A 23,846-nucleotide genomic window follows, 5' to 3' on the forward strand; every position below is an offset into this window, starting at 1 on the left:
CCTTTGCTGGACTCTGTTCTGACTTTGTCTTCTCGGCTCAGCTCTGCGGGGACACGTCCACCCCAAATGTGTTTCTGACTTGTTCCTCAGACCTGCACAATGACAAGCCCATGGTGCCAGGAGGAATTATTGCTGTTCCACAGCCATGTGTCTCTTTATTGGAGGCTGTCAGGATGTGACTCAGACAGGGACGTGATTTAAAGGAGGAATCGCTTTAAACAATACATGACTAACAGCCTGTGAAAACATTGGAAATTACACACTTTGTGCGTGGCTTTTTCTATCTTCCCATTAAACTGAGACAAAGTTTGACGAGTTAGTTATTGCAACTGATGCAAAACACATAAATCCCTTCAGCGATACAATGTGAAATCAAAACAAACACAAAAGTCAGGTGCTTTTCTTCTCACAACTCCGGCACTTTGCTTCCACCATCTCCGGTGCTTCAGTAAATTTGGCAAATCTAAGTAACCAGTTAATATTGTAAAAAAAAAAAGCTGGAATAAAGCTGGAAAGCACAGCAGTTCCTTTTAATTTTCTCACAATTTTGTAACGTCCTGAGAGGTATTGTCATAGAGTAAGAAGGACTACAAACCACCATGGCATCCATTAATAGCCTACAAAACTCTGGGTACAAGACTGTGGGTGTGTCCTATTTATCTTAATAACATCTTCACTATAATAAGAATTAAAAAAATATAAAAACGGTAAAAAAAAGTTACCGTCAGATAACAGCAAACACCTGCATGTTATTTGAGAAATAATTTATTTAAAAATACTGATAATATTCAGTTAATATCTGTAATAAATAAATATCTGTAAAGAAAATCTATCTATAGAACTTTTTTTTTACTTTAATATAACAGTAAGATGTATTTTTTTTTATCATTCTGTATGATTTCTTTTACATTTTTAACATTAAATCTAAAGTTTTACTGTAAAAATTCAGCAGTATGTCCTTTTTCTATTTTTAACAAATAATTCACCGTAATTTTACATTAAAGGCCCATTAAGCAATTGAATTATACTGTAAATAAATAAATCTATAATGTCCCATTATATTAATTTACCGATTTCAACTGCCATTTTCTGGTTAATATTTGTAATTAAAAAAGTAATTTACCTTTTTATAGCATTTGCACTTTATGTAGAAAAAAAACAAGGAAAACCCTGTAAAATAATACAGTACATTTCTGGAAAATAACTTTTTTTTCACAGTGCATGTATCCCACTGGAGGAGAGACACAAGGTCCCAATGGAAGGAGGGAGGAAACAAGGAAAAAAGTTTTCCTTGACACGAGAAGTCCTTTCCTCTTTCCGCCTGTTTCTAATGACATTGGCAGCGGCGGATCACAGCTGGATCAGCTGTCAGTCGGCTCTAACAGCTGTTTGTGTCTGCACATGTGCTCTGTACTAATACTGATAGAGGCTGCACACAGTGTTCTCTCTGTTACCTGTTAATATGAATCAGACTGTGTCCTGCCCAGAGGCACAGGAACTCTTTCTACTGGCAGAACGTGTTTACAATAATTGTATATCTGTATCTTCTGATATCCTGAATGTGAATTAATTGTTTTATAATAATAATGCAACATGTAAGAATGAACAGAACCACAGGTTAAATATTTATAATAAAAAACAGTTGTGCAAAAAGAAACTGCAACTATGATAACAAGCTTCAGGTCTGAGGTAGTGCAAAAAATAAATAAATACAATAAACAATAACAATTAGAACAATATAGTATGACTAAAGTAATCATCTAACACTGTTCCTATAAATAAACATGTTTTATGGTATTTTTTTATGTATAGTTTTATTATTGTATATTATAATAATATAATAATAATAATTATTATTATTATATATTTGTAACCTATGTTTTACATTTTTCAGGTCTTAAACAGTTCATTGAGCATATTTGTGGTTTTTACTGTCAAAAATAGTAAAATTTTATTTCAGATTTCATGATTTTTTTATGAATTTTTTGACTCATGTGTTAATAAAGTGGGTTAAAGTGTAAACATAATTGTCAGATCATGTTGAAGTTGTGCTGAGAAAATACCAAATACCAAACATGAGTATAGTAAATATTATGTGTTATATAAAGGGCAAATAGGCTCAGACCCCAGAGGGTTAAAACCGTTAAGAAGCCGAGAATCACCCAGAATTATTTTGTCTTTTGAACGCTGTAGAAGAAAAGTGGACTCTGGAAATTATTTATTGGGCGAAACATTTCAGGGGAAATTGAAATGATGTAACTCATGTTAATAAACCGACACTCAGGTATGATCATCCTCATGTGACTGAATGGAAATGATGATAAACGATGTAATAAAGAGTTTCTTGATGAGTGACTGACTCTCCTCTCTCTGTATTTAACTGTATCCATAATAAAAGGGTAATATCCATAATAAAACATAATAATGGAGGAAATAACAGATCATGAATAGAAAAATCTTTCTAATAAATTAAGAAAGTTGCCTGTCGTCCTTTGGTTGACCTAAAATAAACAGATTTTAAACTAGATGTTGAATCAGAAGATAAATTAAATATAAAGCTTGTGAGTTTTATATTTGAGCTTTGAGATGGTTGTAAAGAAAGGAGCTAGGAGCAAGGAGACATTAAATAAGCAATATAAGATTCACCAAATGACGATGAGAAAGGCTTTAGCTAACCATCTTAACCTGGTTGTTGTAGAAAGAAACTGTAAAAACAGGCATAAGTATCCATTAAAAAAGATGACCAAAACAAAGCCTAAAAATGTGATATTTCTGTCAAAAAGCCTTGATTCTGCTGAGACGAACGGTCACTAGGGGTGCACCGATTGCAATTTCCTGGCCGATCACCGATTTTTAAAAAGCCCGACCTGCCGATTCCGATTTTGCCCGATTCCGATTTTTTTTATAACTCACAGCTGAACCTTCAATGTTTGAATCTTATTTTATTGAAAAACAATAACACAGCAGCATTTTTCTTTAACAAATAAAGGAAATCACAAAGTCTGAGGTAGTTAATAAAATACTGAACTTAAAATAAATAGCAACAATTTACAGGACAAACTAACAAAAGAACTGCAACCATAAATAAAGTGTCCTGAGTTTTTGGTTTCGTTATAGTACAACATACATACAACTAGGGATGGGCATCGATTTTCGAATAGTCATTAAATAATAAAAAAATCGAATAGTTCATCATATCTGGAAGGAAAAAAAGTTGTATCACTGGTGCCTTCCGCACGGCCTCTGGCTCGTTAGCGGCTCGTGAAGAAGAGTAAGAAGGAGTCGCTGGATTTGTCTCCAGTCGCTTTCTTGAATAATAGTCGCTAAGGGGGTCTGAAAAGTTGCAAAAATTTAGCTACAAAGTTGGGAGCACTGCTTCGCCTGTGGGGGGTTATTATCGAGGTAGATCAGATGCTAGATAAGATCGGTTTGACGTAAAAGAATCGGCCCCTAACGGTCACGTGACAAATATTCACTGAAAATCTGTTTACACAGAGCAGAGAGGAGAGGAGAGGACAGGAGAGGCTGTTTACACAGAGCAGAGAGGAGAAGACAGGAGAGGCTGTTTACACAGAGCAGAGAGGAGAGGACGGGAGAGGCTGTTTACACAGAGCAGAGAGGAGGGGACAGGAGAGGCTGTTTACACAGAGCAGAGAGGAGAGGACAGGAGAGGCTGTTTACACAGAGCAGAGAGGAGAGGACAGGAGAGGCTGTTTACACAGAGCAGAGAGGAGAGGACAGGAGAGGCTGTTTACAATGAGCAGAGAGGAGAGGACAGGAGAAGCTGTTTACACAGAGCAGAGAGGAGAGGACAGGAGAGGCTGTTTACATAGAGCAGAGAGGAGAGGACAGGAGAGGCTGGAGAGGCTGGAGAGGTTGTAAAATTGAAAAACGTTCACTATGTAGAATACATGAAGACCCAATTTTTCCCCCAATATTCACGGCATTTGTGTGCTATTGGAAAGTCTTATTTAGAAACATTCTATGCTTAAAATACATGCTAGGAGCCATTAACCAGGGTAGTTTCAGGATCATTTTTCACACATGGAAGCCACAATCACAGTGTGATCTGATCTGTGATCAGCTGCACGGCAGCAGGTTGGCATCAAGTGCCTTGCCCAAGAGCGCCTTAATAATCAGGGTAACATCAGATTTCTTACTTGATAGCTCAGTGTGAGCTCTTGGTCTTGATTCAGGCTCTGCATTTCTGGAGCATTTCACAGGTTTTTCTTCACGCCTTAAAGGTGAAAAAAGCTTTAAAAGCGTTCCAGCTGTCTCTCTTACCTTCTTCTTGGACTTGAAGACGTTGCAGCGGAAGACGTTACTCTGTCCGTCTCTGGCGATGTAGCTGAAAATCTTCAGATCCTGGGAGTCATGAGACACGTAGAATATCCTGAAAGATAGAATAAAATAGGTCAGAAATAAAAAAAAAAAGTGAAATGATGCAGAACAGATTCTGAGCCTGGCAGCGTTTCTAAATGTATCTTAAGACGCGAAATAGGCACTCGGCCTGTTTCTCTGGGGTTTCAATGTGACAGAAATAAACACTATTTTAAGTTTGTTTTAATCTGCAGGCGTGAGACCAAATTATAGCTCTCAGGCTCAGACTGAGGTAAATAAAGTTGTGATTAGATTAGAGGGGCGGTGCTATTTAAATAAAAATCAACTCAAGTACCGACTTGCCCTGAAAGTAAACTTTAATTCAAAGTTGTTGTTTTTTTTTTTTTTTTTTATAAAAAAAGACCTCAAGTGACAACAGTGATGTGTTTCAGTGTGAGGAGGTATTACTATCACAACAAAAAATATTGTGTGAGAAAGCTGATGCAGGGGAACTAAGTTTGAGACAATAATAGAGTTCTCCTGGCAGGGAGAGATGGTGTGCAGCCGACAGAGAAGAGATACAATACAATATCCTGCAGGGCAGGTAAATAGGAAGAAGTTAGTTTGGGAGCAAAAAGGGAGCGCAAAAGAGGTAATACACTATAACCTGCAGGAGAGAGAACATTGCATGAGTTAAGCTTTAGGCTGCAACTAATTTATGATGAGAAAAGAAAAAACACTTCTGTGGAGATGGAGCACTGCAGATGACAATATGGTGTCAAGAAGCTGAAAAATGTCGAGTTCAGTCTCAATGAGACGTCCTGCCTTTAGTTTCATTCAACAAAAACATCTGAAACTAATTCATGAACACAGAAATTAAACATTTCTTCAATAATCTGTCAAAGACAGGAAGTCAATGGACCTCATTTATCAAACGAGCGTAGAAATGAGCACATATCTGAACGTATATATATATATTAAAACTAAAAATGTATCAAAATCAGTTTTGTTCTTAATTCATTCTGAATTAGTTCTTATTGATTAAGAACAAAACTGATTTTGATGCATTTTTAGTTTTAATATAAGTATATATATTAAAACTAAAAATGCATGAATATATAATAATATAATTATATATATATATATATATATATATATAGTCAAATATTATTTATTATATATTACATTTTTGTTTTCTGTTTTTTTATTAAAAAAACAGCAGTGACATTGTGCAATCTAACTGGCATTTAAAGGGTTAAAGTGCCAAAAATGTTTAAACATTTGGTAGTTTTGAGCAGGGCGGAAGTTCTTTAAAAGGTTTATGCAGAAAAAAGTAGAAAAAACATATTATTCTGTAAAGTTTTATAGCGTTTTTTTTTTGGAAGTGGATATTTTCAGCCCGAAGGATCTGAAAGGGTAGTAAATTAAAGTCGGCCTAGAGGGTTAAACGTGTCTGCCTGGCTGGAAACTAGTTCATCAGCTTTTGGTGGCAGAAACGGAAAAGATGGTTTCCATTTTTTGGCTGCAAACTTGTCTTTAACTTCCTTATTTGCTCAATGAATTCAACTCAAAATATGAGTGTAAAGGAGGTGAAGAGAGTCTGTAACCAGAACTTTAGAACAGTTACACTAACGGATAGTGAAAATGCAACCAAATGAACTGAGACACAAAATATCCACCAGGCCGAACATCTGCCGTCAGAACAATGTCAAATAAAAAACAGAACCACCTGCAGGGAGCAGGAACAGAGAGTTCATGTGAGAAACTGCAGGCTGACAACTGAACATTTACATGATATTATTATACATGTATTGTCAACATGATGTCAGTTCATTCTATTAATATATCAATATCGGCCAAGTTTAAACACCAGGAGTGGATATTGTTATCATTCCTGTGAGTTGTCTCATGTTTCTCATCTGTTCATCAGATTTCTGACACTGTTTGTAGGGGTGGGCGATATGGCCCTAAAAGAATATCACGATATTTCAGGCTATTTTTGCAATAACGATATTCTTGACGATATTACGAAATACTTAAAAAGATATAAAATACGATTTTTTTTTTTAGTCTGTATAAATAAATAAAAAATCTAAAATGTAGTGTGAAGTGCAAATCTCAACAGTTGCCAAATAATAAAAAATAACCATTTAGGGGTTTCGGGGGTTATTTTAATGACATTTTGTAAAGGAGAATAAAGGTTCTTGTATGTTTTTTTAAGGCATCTTATTTTGACAGTCTTCTTGTAAATTCTGTGGTGGATTATGTTAACACACTGTGCTCTTATTTTGAAAGCTGCATGTGTTTAGCGACAGAGACTAAGTAGCTTTTTGTGATTAAAACAGCTTTCACCACTACATCAAGAAGTAGGAACGTTGCCAATATCATGATATGCATTTTTTTTAACCATAAATAAAAAAATACCGATATTATCGTGAACGATACGATATGGCACACCCCTACCTGTTTGTAACTAATATTTGAAGGGTGCTACTTGCATACACTTTTGCTTTTGCTAATGAACATTTTCCACTCGTCCCACTGTGAGATTTAACATTCAAGATGAGCTGATGATGGCTTTACTTTACACACACTGCCTGCCCCTTTTAATCAAGTTATGATTATAAAACTAGACGTGCAGACGGATCACAGTGTGACTTTGCAATGAGATAAAGTCTGCACACAACACAATCAGAAAGGTCTTTCAGATCTTCATTCTAATGAGTTTTTTTAGAATCATATTCCAGGGTTTTTTTTCTTGACAATAAAAGAAACTCACAAACAGTCATATAATTGACACATTTAACCCTGGTTTTATTCCTTCTTTTTCATGATGCAGGGTTTATGATGAAGTTTCTTATTTTGTGATTCTGACTCAGAATCTCAGAAGAGCCCTCAGCAAGGACATACAAGAACCTTTATTCTCCTTTACAAAATGTCATTAAAATATGCCCCCGAAACCCCTAAATGGTTATTTTTATTATTTGCTCATACTCAAGAGTCAAGAGTAATTTTTTTTATATTTGGCAACTGTTGAGATTTGCACTTCAAACTACATTTTAGATTTTTATTTATTTATACAGACTAAAAAAAAATAATCATATTTTCTATATCTTTTTAAGTATTTCGTAATATCGTCAAGAATATCGTTATCGCAAAAATAGCCTGAAATATCGTGATATTCTTTTAGGGCCATATTGCCCACCCCTATCTTCAATATCTTATTATTACTGAGGCGGAGCCAACTTTAACTTACTTAAGGCTTTTCCAGATGTTACAAGCCGTTGCAGACTACAAACTACTTTGGAAAGAAAAGAAGAGTGGCTGAAAGAGTGAAGAAGTACGAAGGAGGCTCTCCTATTGTAATACACTTTAATTGGTATAGTCATAAAGAAAATATAGCTTCATTCATCCTCATGTGTTTTAGCTGTCCTCAAAAAACTTCATTAGAGAAAAAATAAGTTACCTCATCATGAAGACTGTATTTTTATTGGTTTTGTTGCACCTAGATTTGGAAGAATAATGAGTTGAAATATCAACTGGTTGAAGGAAGGACCAGAGGCCTTCAGCAGAGCAGCTTTGTAATTGGGCAATTAGTGCCATATTAAGGAGCCTATTTATGGTAATTTATCACAGTGAGACAACGGACAACCAGGCAAGAGTTGAAATTAGGTGAAGATGGTGCAAACGTTGTCTCCGTCGTGCCTGGATGTGCCTGCGAGCCGTGCACGTGGGTTTTACATACACAGCATGTGCTTTGTGTGTATGTGTTGTGTGCCAGAAATCAGGGGTCTCATCTACACACTCAGTGACATTTCTCTGGTATTTGTTTTGGCCTTTTCTGTGGGAGCCAGACGGGCTGAGGTCCTGCGGTATAGATGGAGTCTTTGTCAACCCTGTTTAGCAGACTGTCAAAATACCAGACACAGCTATCTGCAGTCACACACACACACACATGCTTGTACTTCTATCTTTGTGAGGGCCCTCTTAGGAATAGTGAATGCCCTAGCAAGTTTAGAAAAGTTTTTAATTTTTCATTAGTTTTAATTGGGTTGTGCATTTTTGTTTTCAAATTCAGTTAATTTTAGTTAATTTTAGAGTGAGTTTGCTAGTTTTAGTTAAGTATTTATTTTTTTGAAATGCTTAGTTTTATTTATTTAAAAAAAATTAGTTTTAGTGTTAGTTTTAGTTTTTTGTAATGGGGTAATCAGATAGATGAAAATAGGTTTCATATCAACCAAAAAGGTTTACATATGAAAAAAGTTGACATAGACGAAAACTAAGGACATTTTCACTATAATTTTAGTTAGTTTTGTAACCACACGATACAGTTTCAGTTAATTATCTTTTTTTTTTTAAACTTTCATTTTCATTACTTTATTTCGTTTTCGTTAACTATAATAACCTTGCTCCCTAGCCCCTTAACCTAACCCTCATCCTACCCACACCATCACAACTAAATGCCCAACCCTAACCCTGATACATGGTTACCTTTACATAAACCTAACTGTAACCTTTAACCCTCAAACAAAGTCTGAACTCTCAAAAAAGCCTTTAAATAAGTGAGGACTGGCCGAAATGTCCTCACTTTGCAAAAATGTCCTCACTCTATTGGTTAAAAACGTGTTCCGGTCCTCACTACGTTGGAAGTACAAGGACACACACACACACACACACACACACACACACACACACACACACACACACCGCTGCTACAAAAATATAATGCCCAAGAAGTCAGTTTATTATGGATGGATTAAATGTGGTTTAATTTCCCAGAAAAACTAAAGTGATTGCATTAGCAGTGGTTTGTCTTACTCACAATTATTTGAAATATTTTCAATATGTGTTTGAAAAAGCCAGCTGAGAGTTTCAGGGGAAAAAAAAATTATACATGGACGAAGAGCAGAATTTAAACGATATAATGACAATGATGAATGGTTGGTGAGGATTTTAATATCATTTTAGGGGGCAAAGAAGTATGAATATAGTAAAAACCCATCATGCTATAAAATATTCTGTCTGGTGTGAAGACCTCAAACATTCAGATGTAAGTCAGTCCTTGATGTTTTCTGATGCGCTGTAATTTATCCTGCATATAAAGGAGTCTGATGCGCTCAGATACCACAAGCTCTCTGAAGACGCTAATCATTTCTCTGTAACTGGATGTTGCTTATAGCACCAATCTTTGTGAATTGGACTGTTTTGCACTGAGGCTCATTTGCATAGAAAAGAGCCAATTTTGCTCTAAATATATACATGTTGCCTCATTTAAATGCATGCAAATAGCTCAGGAGCAGCACAGTTAAAGGTGCATTACACCCTTTACAGAGATTAGATGATCCTATTTTTCTGCTGAAGTACTACAGTGCACATTGCTTTTTCATCACAGTGGGGAAAAAAATCAATACCCTCGTAGCCCTAGGGTGCATATAACTATGGTCTAACTCCAACCAGAAAGTCTTTCTGTAGATTGTGATGGATATCAATCATCTTACCGACTGGCTTGATTTCCTTACCAAATATGTTTGACTCAAGTGTTTGTTTACAATCTGTCTGATTGTCTGAGTGCTTTTGTTTCTTGCCACAAGTTGCCAATCTTAAGCAGCGTTTCCAGATCTCAGTGATTACTTTTTGATTGCAATGTTAAAACTGATGAATATAAAAATAGATCCAAAGTTGCATTAAGTCCACAGAAAACTGACTGGTTGCATAATTTAAAAGTTTGTTGGCTGGTTTGCATTCCAGATAACTAAATGGATGTGCACAAGCACTAAAAAAGTGAGTATTTGTTGATATGTCTCCTTTAAAAACCTTTGGTTGCCTTTAATGAGTGTTGTAACATCAGTATTAAATCAATTTGTCCAGCTTCATAGTAAAAGCCTACCATTGCTCCATCATAAGAGTCATCATTGTTGGTTGTATTTATCTGCCACCACTTTGGAGAAGCTGGCAGGAGTTTGTGCACGGCAGCTAAGAGATGAGGGCAGCAGCTAAACACATTTTATCAACCCTAAAGAAAATCAATATCATTGTAAATTATATCTAAAACATTTTCACTGCTTTACTATCCTGTCAGACAGCTCTTTTAGGTTTATGCAGGGGAACTTAAAGCTGTTATCTATGCTCTCTTCAAAGCTACCAGGCTCCATTGACAAAAACAGTAATTTTGCCTCACAGAACACGGGGGTTGCTGGTCGACCGCAGCCTCAATCTGCTAGTTAGTTTGTGATATTGTGTGACTTTAGTGTTTTAAAAGGTTAGTTCAGATTCACATTGCTAAGCTTCCATCGATAAGTAGCTCATACAAACTGACTTCAAGTGTCTGAGCTATCCCAAAATCCTTATTAGCCATGTGCAGATCATAAACAAACCAGCATGGCTAATTATGCACAGTGTCTCCGCTGATCATGAACATTGTGATCGTGAATCACTAACTGTGCACAGAGTGTCCGGTGCTTGTTGTAAACAAACAGAAATCGCTAAGTGAACACCTCCTGCAGCAGCAGCACATACACACTGTACTGCTACAGAGCTAACTGTTAGCCTGTTAGGGTTGTCGCGATACAAAGATTTTCAACTCGATACCGATACTCAGGAAAATATTCGATACTCGATAGCATTTTCGATACCACAAGGATAAAAACAAAGACCGCAAAAATTTAACAGAAATATTTTTAACAACAAGAAAAATGCTACATGTCAAAATTAACAGAACCACTGGTTAAATATTTATAATAAAAAACAGTTGTGCAAAAAGAAACTGCAACTATGATAACAAGCTTCAGGTCTGAGGTAGTGCAAAAAATAAATAAATACAATAAACAATAACAATTAGAACAATATTTTGTATGCTGTGCACAATATTAGGCAAGCTTGATAAGTCGACTTTTCTCTGCTTCATTCTGGGACTTCAAGAGAGAAAATAACACTTTTCATCGACACTTTTGAAAATGAGTATCCTATCCGGATACAACGTTTTAGTATCAATACTTTTTTGACAACCCTATAGCCTATTAGCACCGTGCTACTGTGCACCTCGTTCTGCGAAGCTGGACTGCACTATGAAAGGGCAGAAAATCACTTTGCCTTTGTGGGATCACTATGAACGCCCTAAGGCGAAGAGCTGGTAATGGTAAATGGTAAATGGACCTGCACTTATATAGCGCTTTTCTAGTCGCTTTGCGACCACTCAAAGCGCTTTACACTACAGACTGCGCTCATTCACCCTTTCACACACACATTCATACTGGTGGCAGAGGCTACCCTAAACGGTGCCACCTGCCACCATTGGGAATTCATTCACACCGATGAACACAGCATCGGGAGCAATTTGGGGTTCAGTATCTTGCTCAAGGATACTTCAACATGTAGGCTGCGATGGTCGGGGATCGAACCACCAACCCTTCGGTTGGGGGCCAACCAACTCTCCCAACTGAGCTGGCAGAGATCTTTCCAGCAATATAGCGGGGATTTGCAGGACCACACTATGAAAGGGGCTTATGTTTACTGTCGCTTGTGACTACTCGCTACTTCGCCGGCTTTTACAAATGGCGCGTGTTGTTGTGGCGTCGAGTACTACGACACATCCTGCTTAGCATTCTATCCAATCAGCAACCAGGTTTTTTTCAGGGGAGAAAAACAGCCCTGCTCTTCCACAGGGACAAAAAAAGTCCAGTCAAAAGACCGGTCAGGACGGCTCATATTCAAATTAGGGGCGTTTGGGTGAGTGAGACCCGCCTCATTCCAGGTATTGGACTGTAATGGAAACAGCCCTATTGTGAAGCACATGCAGGAGTGATGCAACATCAGCAGTAGCTTTATGCATCCCCATGTACTTACCAAAGAAAGCGATGCGGATCCTGTGTTGACATTACAGTTCACATAGCTAATGCTAGAAAATACTGGCTAATAAATAAGGGCACATCATGCACAAGACATTACAATGAGGTGAGGTGGTTAGCTGCAGCTTAATGAGGGTGCAGAAACAAGTGTCAACAACAACAGGGTTCGTTATCAAGCTGAATCATCTACTGGAAAAAAAAACTGACCACTCCCATCCGGCTCCACTTTGCAGTAAACCTTATGATGCCTCCCGTTTCAAGTCCTTCTCTACCCCTCCCCAGCCCCCAGTCACTGTGATAAAAATCAATGTCCCGACAGATTTCTGTCTTTGAAATCTAAAGCAGAGGGGGGGAAAGGTCTTATGTTCTGCCAATTGTTGCCTACGGAGAACTGAATCTTATTCAAAACATGCAGGGAATGATAAAAAAGAAACATAACATGCTGCCAGAGGAGTGAAGCTCAGCCAAGAGAGCGAGTAAAAGTGAGCTTAGCTGACTGGCTTAGCTGACAAATCCCCAAGCAGCGTGGAGATGACGGCTCAGATACATCTCTATCAACTGTCTCTAACGGGAACAGCTGCCAAACATCCAGGTGAAGATGTGTCACATAGATCAGATCAGAAATAGAGAGGCAGGCTCGACATGAAAGCCGCCACAGATGGTTAAAGGCTAAATAAATCAGACTGTAACACTGCCAAGAGAAAAAGCACTTCTTATCTTGCGGTATGGGGGTTGCTTTTCCTGTTTAAAGGTACAATTCACAACATTTTCGCATGAATGAATGTCTCTTTTGTAAATAAGTGGTGCGTCTATGACAACAAAAACAATACTGTTGAACAAAAGAAAAGTTGGTAACGCTTTATATTAAGGTCCTTGTAATAACCATTAATTAACAAGTAATAAGGCCCTTGTGAGTCCTTACAAGATGCTTATTAACATTATTGTGTGTTTATAAGCTTATATAAGTGTTAATAATGGCATTACAAACACCCATGACCCACCCATTATGTCTTTGCCATGCCTTTATTAATCTTATTTTGTTTGCATATTGATATTAAAATATACTTTATTACTCATCTATTATAAGTTAACTATACTTTTTGCAACTACCGGATCTAAAGCGAGAACAATGCCTTATTACTTGTTAATTAATGGTTATTAAGGACCTTATTATAAAGCGTTACCGAAAAGTTTTCATCCATCAAAGCTGCTGAAATGAGATGCAATTGTTTCATGTTTCTAGCAGAAATTAAGCAGTCAGCAATAACGCAGCAGGTATGCTGATTCCAGCACAGTGTAGATAAACAGCATAGTCGCCATAAAAGCAAAGGTGGATCATTAATAGTGCAAAGAGTCAGACATGAGTCAGAGTCAAAAAACATTGACACACTCCAGAGCGCCCATGATCAATGTTAATGCATTTTAACTGTAGATTATCTAGATAATAAGAGACATTTGGAGGACAAACCTCAAAATGAGATAAGAATTAAATCAAAATCTACACTCGTGACTCTTGGAAACATCAACAATGATTGATTTCACATCAGAGCCTCAGGATCAGAGTGTGTTTTACTCTCAGTCTGTCACACAGGGAAAGTCTCTTCATGTCCGACACCTGTAAAGGTTCTCATCACATGCTATTATCACGTAATGGAGACATCAAAGGCAAAAATGATCTCAGTGAGATTTTCGATACTCGATAGCTAAAGAGCTTACAAGGACTCTAAGGGCTGGTTCTGCTGGGGACAGTTTACTTTTTCTATAGTTAACAGCTGACACTTGGCAGACACTTTCAGGGTGAGACGACTTACACATACTCACAAAAAGATTGCATGCCCGTTGCAGCTGCTAACCCTGCACAAAAAAGACAGAAAGAAACCTCGTACTTTTTCACCTTCAGAGAGTGAAATGCAAGCAGGAGGTGTATTAATGTTCTTGTGCTATTTGCATGTATTTCACAGAGATCAGCGCTTTCAGCCACATGCAGTTAGTGAAATTGTTCAGAGAGTTGGTAATAACTTATAACCAGCAGCAGCACTGACAAACTGGGATATTAAACTCCAAATATGGTTTCTTCCTGTCACGTTTAAGCTACTTGCCTCTGCACCTCGTCTGATATTTTCATTTTTCTTTTTACTCTCTGTCATTGATCTGCCTACTGTGTTTTTCAGTACAATATTTCCATGTGGATAATTGCAAAAGGGCAAAATGTCTAAAGCTGCAAAGCATTAAGTGGCATGTTTGCATTGTAATATCATTAGCGTTAGCGTTATATTTCATGAATCGGACATTAAGATGAGGCAGATATCGGTTCCAAGTGATGCTGAATTCATGGTGCTTTTAGTGGCTGCAATCGATTCTTTGTGAATAAAAGCGCAACATTCGTCATCGGGATTGTATTCCTGTCTGTATAGAGAAAGTTCTGAAATAAAAAATGTATGCTTTCGATCCTCATGGTGTGAAATAATAAAGCTTACAGATAAGATCAATGAATAGTTTGTAGTAAATTTATAACTTAAGAAGAATTCTCTGGGAAAAGGCTATTTAACTCAATACCAGATTGTTTTAAAGGCTTTTTAGATCATGTTGTGTTTTTATATGTCCTAATCTTATTTCGAATCATTTAATTGGTGACACTAACTGTTCAAAATGTGCCCTAATGTTACACTGTGATCTGTGATAGAAAAATGTATTGTTCAGTGATAAACACCTTGGCTCACAACAAATGTCTTTACCAACCAAATTCTAGGGATCGCTGCCAAAACTGGACATATTTTGATATCCGCCTCAAAGCTTACATTATCAGTCCAACTGTTTTTCGTTTTGATTTACAAATTCAGGGGTGATTTAATTTGATTTAATCTCGTAAGACTGATTTTAGGGTCAAGGTCGATCACTTGGTTATCACTTCTCGAACCTGGTCTCACAGGAATCCGTGAAATAGCCACGAATTCGCTTAACTCAAAATCCGTGGAATAGCCACGGAATCACTCAAATTTCCGTGAAACTGACACGGATTTCGCTACAATGCAAGTTAATGACAGTCATATCCCGTGGCTATTCCATGGATATTTTTTCCTATTGGTTTGTTCGAAGTCACGTGACTTTCAAGGTCCTGGCGGTCAGAACAAAAACATGGCGGACAGTTCTCTCATTTTTAGTGAAAAAATCTATATTTTGACTTTCTGCATAAAAATGGATTTTGATCACATTTCTTGCGAGAAATATATGTTTTATTTTCTAAATATTCTCTCAGTGAATGTACATAATCACTTTGTATGTTGGAATAGCCACGGGATATGACTGTCATTAACTTGCATTGTAGCGAAATCCGTGTCAGTTTCACGGAAATTTGAGTGATTCCGTGGCTATTCCACGGATTTTGAGTTAAGCAAATCCGTGGCTATTTCACGGATTCCTGTGAGACCAGGTTGCACTTCTCTGTGACTCAACTATAAAATGTAACCACAAGCACATGGTGCTGAAAAGTTCTTCCTTGTTCATAGAATCAGATTGAGCAACTGCAAATGGCACCTAACTGGATTTACTGTCAGTGACAGGAGATCATATGAAAAAGGCTGCAGAGTTTAGTGCATGAGGCAGTGACAGAGACAGAAAAACACAGTGTTTGAAAGCCCTGAGGGTGTGAGTGAAATAGAGAGCTGGACACTCAGAGAAAATGAGAGGCAGAAAGCGAGTGTGTGAAGGATTACGAGTGAATATCTAGATGGGGAGAGGGAGAGAGAAAAGGGGCGAGACAGTGGAGCAAAGCAGATGATTCATGACTCATCCAGTGAGTTAAAGTTCAGCGGTGCATTAAGAGTTTGACAGAAACACTCTCGTTGCTTCACGTTTAACCTGCTGCAGCCTGTCAGCAAAATACAAACAGGAAAACTGCCAGCTGCACGCGGGACATATGAAACGCAGCGATTTGTCATGGCTTTCATTAACTTTTGACAGGCGAGTCTCTCAGTGACCACACACTCTCTCAAACGGCTAATAAGCCCTTCTTGTTAACAGGCTGAGTGTGTGGTGCGGGGGGCTGCCATGTGATGTTTGAGTAATGAGGTGGGCTTGTTTTAGAAGGCCTCTGTCATTTTTTTTCTTTGATAAATCACTGCCGGGGAAACAAAACTGCTATAAATCAAAAGCTAAGAGGCAATGCACCACACGCAGCATCGACAATCACACACTTACAGGGAATCAATACCATAACGCACCTGCACCAGATCAGCCTGGAGATATGTGTGTGTGTGTGTGTGTGTGTGTGTGTGTGTGTGTGTGTGTGTGTGTGTGTGTGTGTGTGTGCCTATTTTAGCAACAGCATGTTCAAGAATACAAGCTAAATGCATCTAGTATAATCCTCCCAGCATTTAACATCCCGTTATTGAATATCTACACTCAAAAAAATCAAACTGGGTGTCTGTTACCTTATCCTTAGTCTAACATGTAGCTTCTACTAAATAAAATTATGTTTGAGCATTTAATGCAACACTTTAAAATTGACTAGAATACTTTATGTTAAAACAACATAATTAAATTGCTGAATATAATACTCTGTTTAAAAAATATTTATTTCCTGAATAATTACTATTATGTTCATTTTCATATGATAAAGGTAATCTTTTAGGCTAAACCACTTCAACCTAACTTTGTTTTGTTGGCTCAGCACAATTAATTCATGTACTTCACTATTTTAAAAAGTAGTTGTAACTACCTTATTAAATAAAGTAACTCTTAATATCATACATGTTTAAATGGCCCAAGAAAATGATGTTAGTCTGTTACAATTACCCTTACAAATCTAGTTGGACTGACCCTGGTAATTAAGTAACAGTAACGCAAATACATCATGTTGACCCAACATATTTACATTTTGTTCACTCAACAAAACTGTTTCTCGCTAAATTAAAGCATTTTATTTAGGTGGAAATTATTTCCATAATTTTATTTTGTTCTGGGAACAAGTTATTTTTCTGAGTGTACAAAGTCTCCAATATCAGCTTCAACAACATGAAACACACACAAGCAGTGTGTGAAAACACTGACTCACTGGTTTAGTGTCTTAAGGAGTCCTGAAACACACCATTTATAGCCTGAAGTAAGTTATGTTGCACACCATAAACAAGTCATTCAGAAATTCTGTAATCTCTGCAAATGTGGTATGAGCGAGGTGTTTGAGATTCCATGTGGGTTTAAGTCTCCTCCATTGGATTTAAGAGTATGACCTGATAGAAAATGTGGATTTTGATGTTTTGATTATATTTATGGAGTGTAAAAGCTATAATAGCTAATTAAACTGACCTAATAATGCAAATGAGGGCTAATTAAGAATGCCTATATGAGTGACAGGTTTAGTATCAATTAAAGGCACAATGTAGAAATGACAGTCTTTAACAGATGGAGCCAGTAATCACAGCATTCTCTGTCCATTAAGTTAATTGGTGTAACTATGGGAATAGAGGGCCAGGATGTGCTTTGTCTGCAAGGTTAGTTTTAATTCCACTGTCAAACTTTTAAACTGGGGTCCAGAATGTTCTTTTTCCACTGGGAAGCAAAGCTGTAGTCTGACTTTACATCTTAACTTATTGGCTGTACATAGCTGACTGTAGGAGTTGGATAAGTGAATGATTAACCCTGTGGTGTGCAATGTATTCCTATATGTTAGAACCTAAGATTCAACCTTGTCTGAACAAGCTATGCACATAAAGAAGGTGTCCATTAACTCTGCAGTGGCTCCCTGTGGCTGTGACAAAATATTCATATAAAATGAATTACTGTTTTCTTTAAATTTTTATTTTTCATTGGCGTCAGCCCATTTGAATTATAAAAATGGTTATATAGCTAATAGCTAGTATATGGCATTAAAAAAGTCAACTAAAATTTTGTCAACTTCAAGTCTAGCTAGGCAAGCTTACGGTTCCAAATTGCCTGAGATATTTCTTAAGAAATCATAAATGCTCATAATGGCCTATTAGTAATTTTAGTAGGCTAATCTAGACTTAGTAGGTTGTTTTATCTTCATTTTAAGGCTCAAAATAAGGTTTGCGGCTCCATTCTGACATTTTTTTCTCTTTTTTTGGCCAACAATGGCTCTTTTGTTAGTAGAGCTTGCAGATCCCTGGTCTAGATGAACCCTCTGTAATACAGAAGCACCTAAGCACCTTGGGAAAATAAAAATACAATCTGTGTTGCCTTCATCTTTCTTTTCAGGATCTCAACCATGTTATTTTCCTCGTCTCTTTGGGTTGCAGTGGAAAACTGGCAAAGCAAATACTTCATGATGATGTTCTTCCCTGTGCTAACAAAGAAACACATAACCATTGTTGTTGTGGGATTTGTAACCAACACTGTGTCGCCCAGTGTTCTGTCTCTGTATTTACTCAGTTGTTGAGTTTGTGCTCGTCTCTGTCTGCTGTACGTGTGGTGGTGTAGGAGCGATTTGTCCAGATCCTGTGGGTTTAAACAGGTCCGTCCGCTTGTTCGCTTCTATGACACAAATTAACTAAAAGATCAAGAACCAGCACAGTTATGAAAAAGCAACATATGAACTTTGACCCAAAGCCAGACCACCTCAGGGATCATTTAAACATTTCTGTTGGGTCATTTCATGTTTTTGCAATCTTAAGGATATTATGCTCTTATTTTTTTACACTAATCATCTCAGTTTTGATTTTGAGGAAGAACTCAATCATTGACGAGATCACTGTGCAAAATGATCTGCTGCTGACACCATGAACTGCCCTGTCTCATATACCGTGCTAATGATAGAACAGCTGCTTGCAATTTGCCCTTTATTGCATCTGATTGCGATTATCCACAAGGAAAGTTCAGTTGTTATAACTCTATTGGTTAACGCTTCATAATAAGGTCCTTAATAACCATTAATTAACAAGTAATAAGGCATTGTTCTCGCTTTAGATCCGGTAGTTGCAAAAAGCATAGTTAGCTTATAGTTAACTTATAATAGATGAGCAATAAAGTATATTTTAATATCAATAAGGAAACAAAATAAGATTAATAAAGGCATGGCAAAGACATAATGGGTGGGTCATGGTTGTTTGTAATGCCATTATTAACACTTATATAAGCTTATAAACACACAATAATGTTAATAAGCATCTTGTAAGGACTTACAAGGGCCTTATTACTTGTTAATTAATGGTTATTACAAGGACCTTAATATAAAGCGTTACCCTTTATTGTTATATATACCAAATATATTATTGTGTTGTTATATTTGATGCATTTATATAAGCAGCATTTTACTGCATATCAAGTACTTTTACTTTTGGTACTTTAATAACATTTTGGTGCTGATATTTTTGTACTTTTACTTCAGTAAGTTTTGAATGCAGGGCTTTTAATTGTAGTGCAGCAATTTCACAGTGTGGTATTAGTACTTTTACTGAAGGAAGGGATCTGAAAACTTCTTCCACCACTGCTGCTCTGTCAGTGCTGTTGGTGTTTTCCAATGCATTCCTTCAGATTGTACTAGAAGATGATTTAAAGCAAAAAAAAGACAAAAGAAAAGAATATCATCATTTTCAGCAAATTGGTGGTAATGTATTTAAAAGGGCTGTCAATCATTACTGAGCTTGAAATTTTGATTCTCTTTTGACAGTTATGTTAGAAAAATGTCACTTTCTGTTGCTTCTCAGTGCAATTTGTCTCAGTTTTTAGAATTGTGTGGAGTGGAGTATCACTTTAAACAAAAGAACATTTAAGGAGGTTACATAAAGCCTTTTGACCGTGTCACACTTAAACCATTCAACAGTTCAGCAGCAGAAACACTGTTCTACTTTACAATAATAAGCCCCGTTCTCTTCCCTGCATATTTCAACACAGAGACAGGTTTCTGAGATAGCCCCAACCTAAAATATTCTCCAGAAGAGATTTGGCAAAGCTGAGATAAACCACACTCAATTACACAGCATACTGATCAGGCATTATGTTGATTAAAAGTGACTATAAAAGGCCGGGTGAAAAAGGTAGAGGTTCATTATGAGAAAAGCTGTTGTGTCAGCTCAACCTCTGCGTGCCCACATAAAGAAAACCCTGAAATTATAAGAACAGCTTTGGCAATTGTGAAAGCAACACATCAGAATGGACTTAATCATCAAGCAGACAGTGAGTTTCCTCCTCCACAAGGTGAGAAGTTAGCAGCTCCATCTCATCTTTACTCCTTAATGCATTATTTATTAAAAGAAAGGTAAGCGCCTGAGTTTGTGCATGTATATGAACATATTTTGTCTTTTATGAGAAGTGAGGTCACTAAATCAATATCACATGCATCGCAATAAAGAGAGCTCAACTGAGGAATGAAACCTCAAAACAAATCAAGACCTGTGAAATATTTATGTGGTATTCTGCCTGCAGGGTGTGGACCTCGGGGAAGTTTGTTTAGGCAGCAAAATATGACTCATATGTATGTTTTAAACTGTACTCTGCCACCGTGTTGTCAACATAGTATGAATGATTGACAGCGATGCAAAGTTTAAATGGTGGAATTCACACTCGGCCGGGTGGGTCAAACAACGTCTGACTTCCAACCAGGAGACCAGGGAAAACAAAATTAAAAGATGTGATTTAAACATTACTGTTTAAACTGTCTTTTATAATGCCTAACCATGAAGTTTTTTGCCTCAAACCTATGTGAGTTTTGTAGCCTAAACTCACAGGTAATGACGTGTGAGCCATTTCTTTAGAACGCTTCACTCTGTACCGCGAACTGTGACTCATATATGTCGGTATGTGTGGTATTGATAAATGATCTATTCTGTTGTTTAGGTTGGAGGTCTTGTTGGTTTTTATGTCATATGTACACGTTGCTTTATATGAGCATGTGTGGATATGTGCAACAAAGTCTGGACTTTGAAGCTGCAGCATCCAGTTTGTTGCTATGCTGCAGATATAATGACAAAACCAGTCTAAATATTGCTTCGAGATGCACTGATCCAACTTTACTCATGTGTTTGCACACTTTACTTGAAACTGTTATTTACCAAAACAAGCAGCACTTTTGTCACCCTTCTTTGTGAAAGGCGCTTTGTGTTACATGTTATTTGTATGAAAAGTGCTATAAATAAAGATGATTGATTGATTGATTGGTTGGTTGGTTGGTTGGTTGATTGGTTGATTGATTGATTGATTGATTGATTGAAATGAATTCCTCTCCTCCTTCTTTCTCTATGTTGGCTATGCACAACTGTCAAAAAATATGCTGGCATCGATAAAAGGAATTGATAAGTTCAGAGGCAGATGATTCTGATGGATCCGACAGACATCTCTATAAAATTAATGATTGCATTTTGTTCCACATCTAGCTGTGAGAATAAACTTTCTTAGAGGGCTGTGTGTTATTCAGCCTTTCCTTTTATCTGTCCTCAATACTTGTTTTTATTCTTTAGTTTTACTTCATTTGTACTCCTGTCCTCCCTGTAGAGGCCATTTGCTGTCCTTGTTGCAAAAACTATAAATTAACTCCTCTTCAACAGGACATCAAGAGAATTTTAAAAAATCCTCCCAAGCTCATACTGAATACACATATGCATTCAATCTTCGACATTGAAATAAGAATACGACACATTACGTATGAACTGCAACTGAGTGCACCTGAATGGTGAATGGGTCAAAGAGTGAATGATGCATCATGTTGGTTTTGTCTCTTTTCTGAGTCTCCGGAGAACGACAAAAAGAGGAGATGGATGAAAGACAGAAAAATGTGAAGAAAAAGAGAAAGAAAGCCACACACAGCTCATATACATGAGATTACAGACAGAGGAATAATGGAGAAACTGATCTCATTCTGACTTTTCCACCACGCCTCATGTCCTCATCAGTATTAAAGCCCTAAAACATACCATAGTAAAACTTTGGGCACAGAGAAATAAAACCTTCATAATTATTTCAAACAAGAGACAAAGAAGCAAAAAGCAACTGCGAGATATGTGTCATCGTTGGAACCTGGTCTCACAGGAATCCGTAAAATAGCCACGGATTCGCTTAACTCAAAATCAATGGAATAGCCACGGAATAACTCAAATTTCCGTGAAACTGACACAGATTTCGCTACAATGCAAGTTAATGACAGTCATATCCCGTGGCTATTCCGTGGATATTTTTTCCTATTGGTTTGTTCCAACTCACGTGACTTTCAAGGTCCCGGCGGTCAGAACAAAAAATATGGCGGACAGTTCTCTCATTTTTTTGTGAAAAAATCTATATTTTGACTTTCTGCATAAAAATGGATTTTGATCACATTTCTAGCAAGAAATATATGTTTTATTTTCTAAATATTCACTCAGTGAATGTACATAATCACTTTGTATGTTGGAATAGCCACGGGATATGACTGTCATTAACTTGCATTGTAGCGAAATCCGTGTCAGTTTCACGGAAATTTGAGTGATTCCGTGGCTATTCCACGGATTGCTGTGAGACCATGTTGCATCGTTCTGGTACAATGACAACATGGCTGAAACAGAACAATGAAAGAATGGAAATGAGCTGTGTTTACACTATAATAAATTCAAGTCTCAGATGCATCAAAAGTCAGAAAGACTCCAAGATTCTTCTAAGAAAGCCCTCGTCAGCTCTTAGTGGCTCTACAAAGTGAATACATCTGAACAATCTCCTTCGCAGTGACACAAAAGTGCTGCACGCTGAAGCTTTCTCATTAACTTTGTCCTCTTATCCTCCCTTCTTCACCAAACCTGTACCAATCTATACCTCTTCAACCCAGACGTCCTTCCCTCGCTTTGTTACAGTACTTCTCATTCCTCTCGCCCTCCCACTGGTTTTCAAATCAGTATTATTCTCCAACATTGCACAAGGGATGCCAGTGACAGCTTCAATAAATTAGGAAGCCCTTATCTCTTTGCAGAAATAATGAAAACATTGTGGTGAAATAATTAGAGATTTAAAGAAGATTGTGTGATATGAACATCTACTAATGAAGCCTGTGAGCTTTTTCATCATATATAATAAGTGTTGATACATGACACTTTATTATCCGAGTAGTTATACCTTTTTATATCAACTCAGTGACAGTCAAGAAGAACTTCTGCCTCGCCATTATGTTCCACACTCACCTTCCCTCCAGCAAAAATAGACCCCCAACTTCCCCCATTGCTTTGTGGATGGTAAGCTGGACTTGTTTCGCCTACGGCCAGTGAAGCTATAATACAGTGATATATAAATAGAACCAACATTCCCAAGTAGACAGGTAGACATGCTGTTGCTTTTAATACATGAAAAATACTTGATAGCACCTGCCCAAATAAAGTTTGTGGTTGCAATAAATCCCAAAAGTAAAGTGCTTCCAAGCTTTTCTACAGTTTTGAATTGGAAGTGCAGTATGTGCAGTGGGTACTTTTAGTAGTTGTTTTTCTGAGCCACACCTCAGGAATTTAGAGTTATGAGTTTGAGTTATCCCAGATTGACCCCAACTCACAATCAGAGAAAAAATCTGCTCTGGGGCCAATGTCCCGCCCAGATTATCTGGTCATATAAGGCTTTAAGAGTTAAATTATGCATGATTTTGTCTGTGTTTTTTGAGTAGGAACAGAATAGAGTGGGATGATGCTTTTTGAAGGCCAACCCAGAAGTTAACATGACCCTGGCTCCCCCAACAACAAAATCATTTTCCACTGGATTATGGACAGTTGCAGCAAACACACG

At 37.3% G+C, this 23,846-nt stretch overlaps 1 protein-coding gene across 2 annotated transcripts in view; it reads right to left on the bottom strand.

Annotated features, from left to right (window-relative positions):
* The window catches only part of LOC131977406 (carboxyl-terminal PDZ ligand of neuronal nitric oxide synthase protein-like), a 266,401-nt gene that overhangs the window by 124,717 nt on the left and 117,838 nt on the right, over positions 1–23,846 (bottom strand). For both annotated transcript variants that reach the window (XM_059340693.1, XM_059340692.1), the window contains exon 5: positions 4,285–4,393. In XM_059340693.1, the coding sequence (XP_059196676.1) occupies positions 4,285–4,393 (109 nt within the window). The remainder of the gene's footprint in view (positions 1–4,284; positions 4,394–23,846) is intronic.

This window comes from Centropristis striata, chromosome 9, assembly GCF_030273125.1.
Source record: "Centropristis striata isolate RG_2023a ecotype Rhode Island chromosome 9, C.striata_1.0, whole genome shotgun sequence".
Classification (NCBI taxonomy): Eukaryota; Metazoa; Chordata; class Actinopteri; order Perciformes; family Serranidae; genus Centropristis; species Centropristis striata.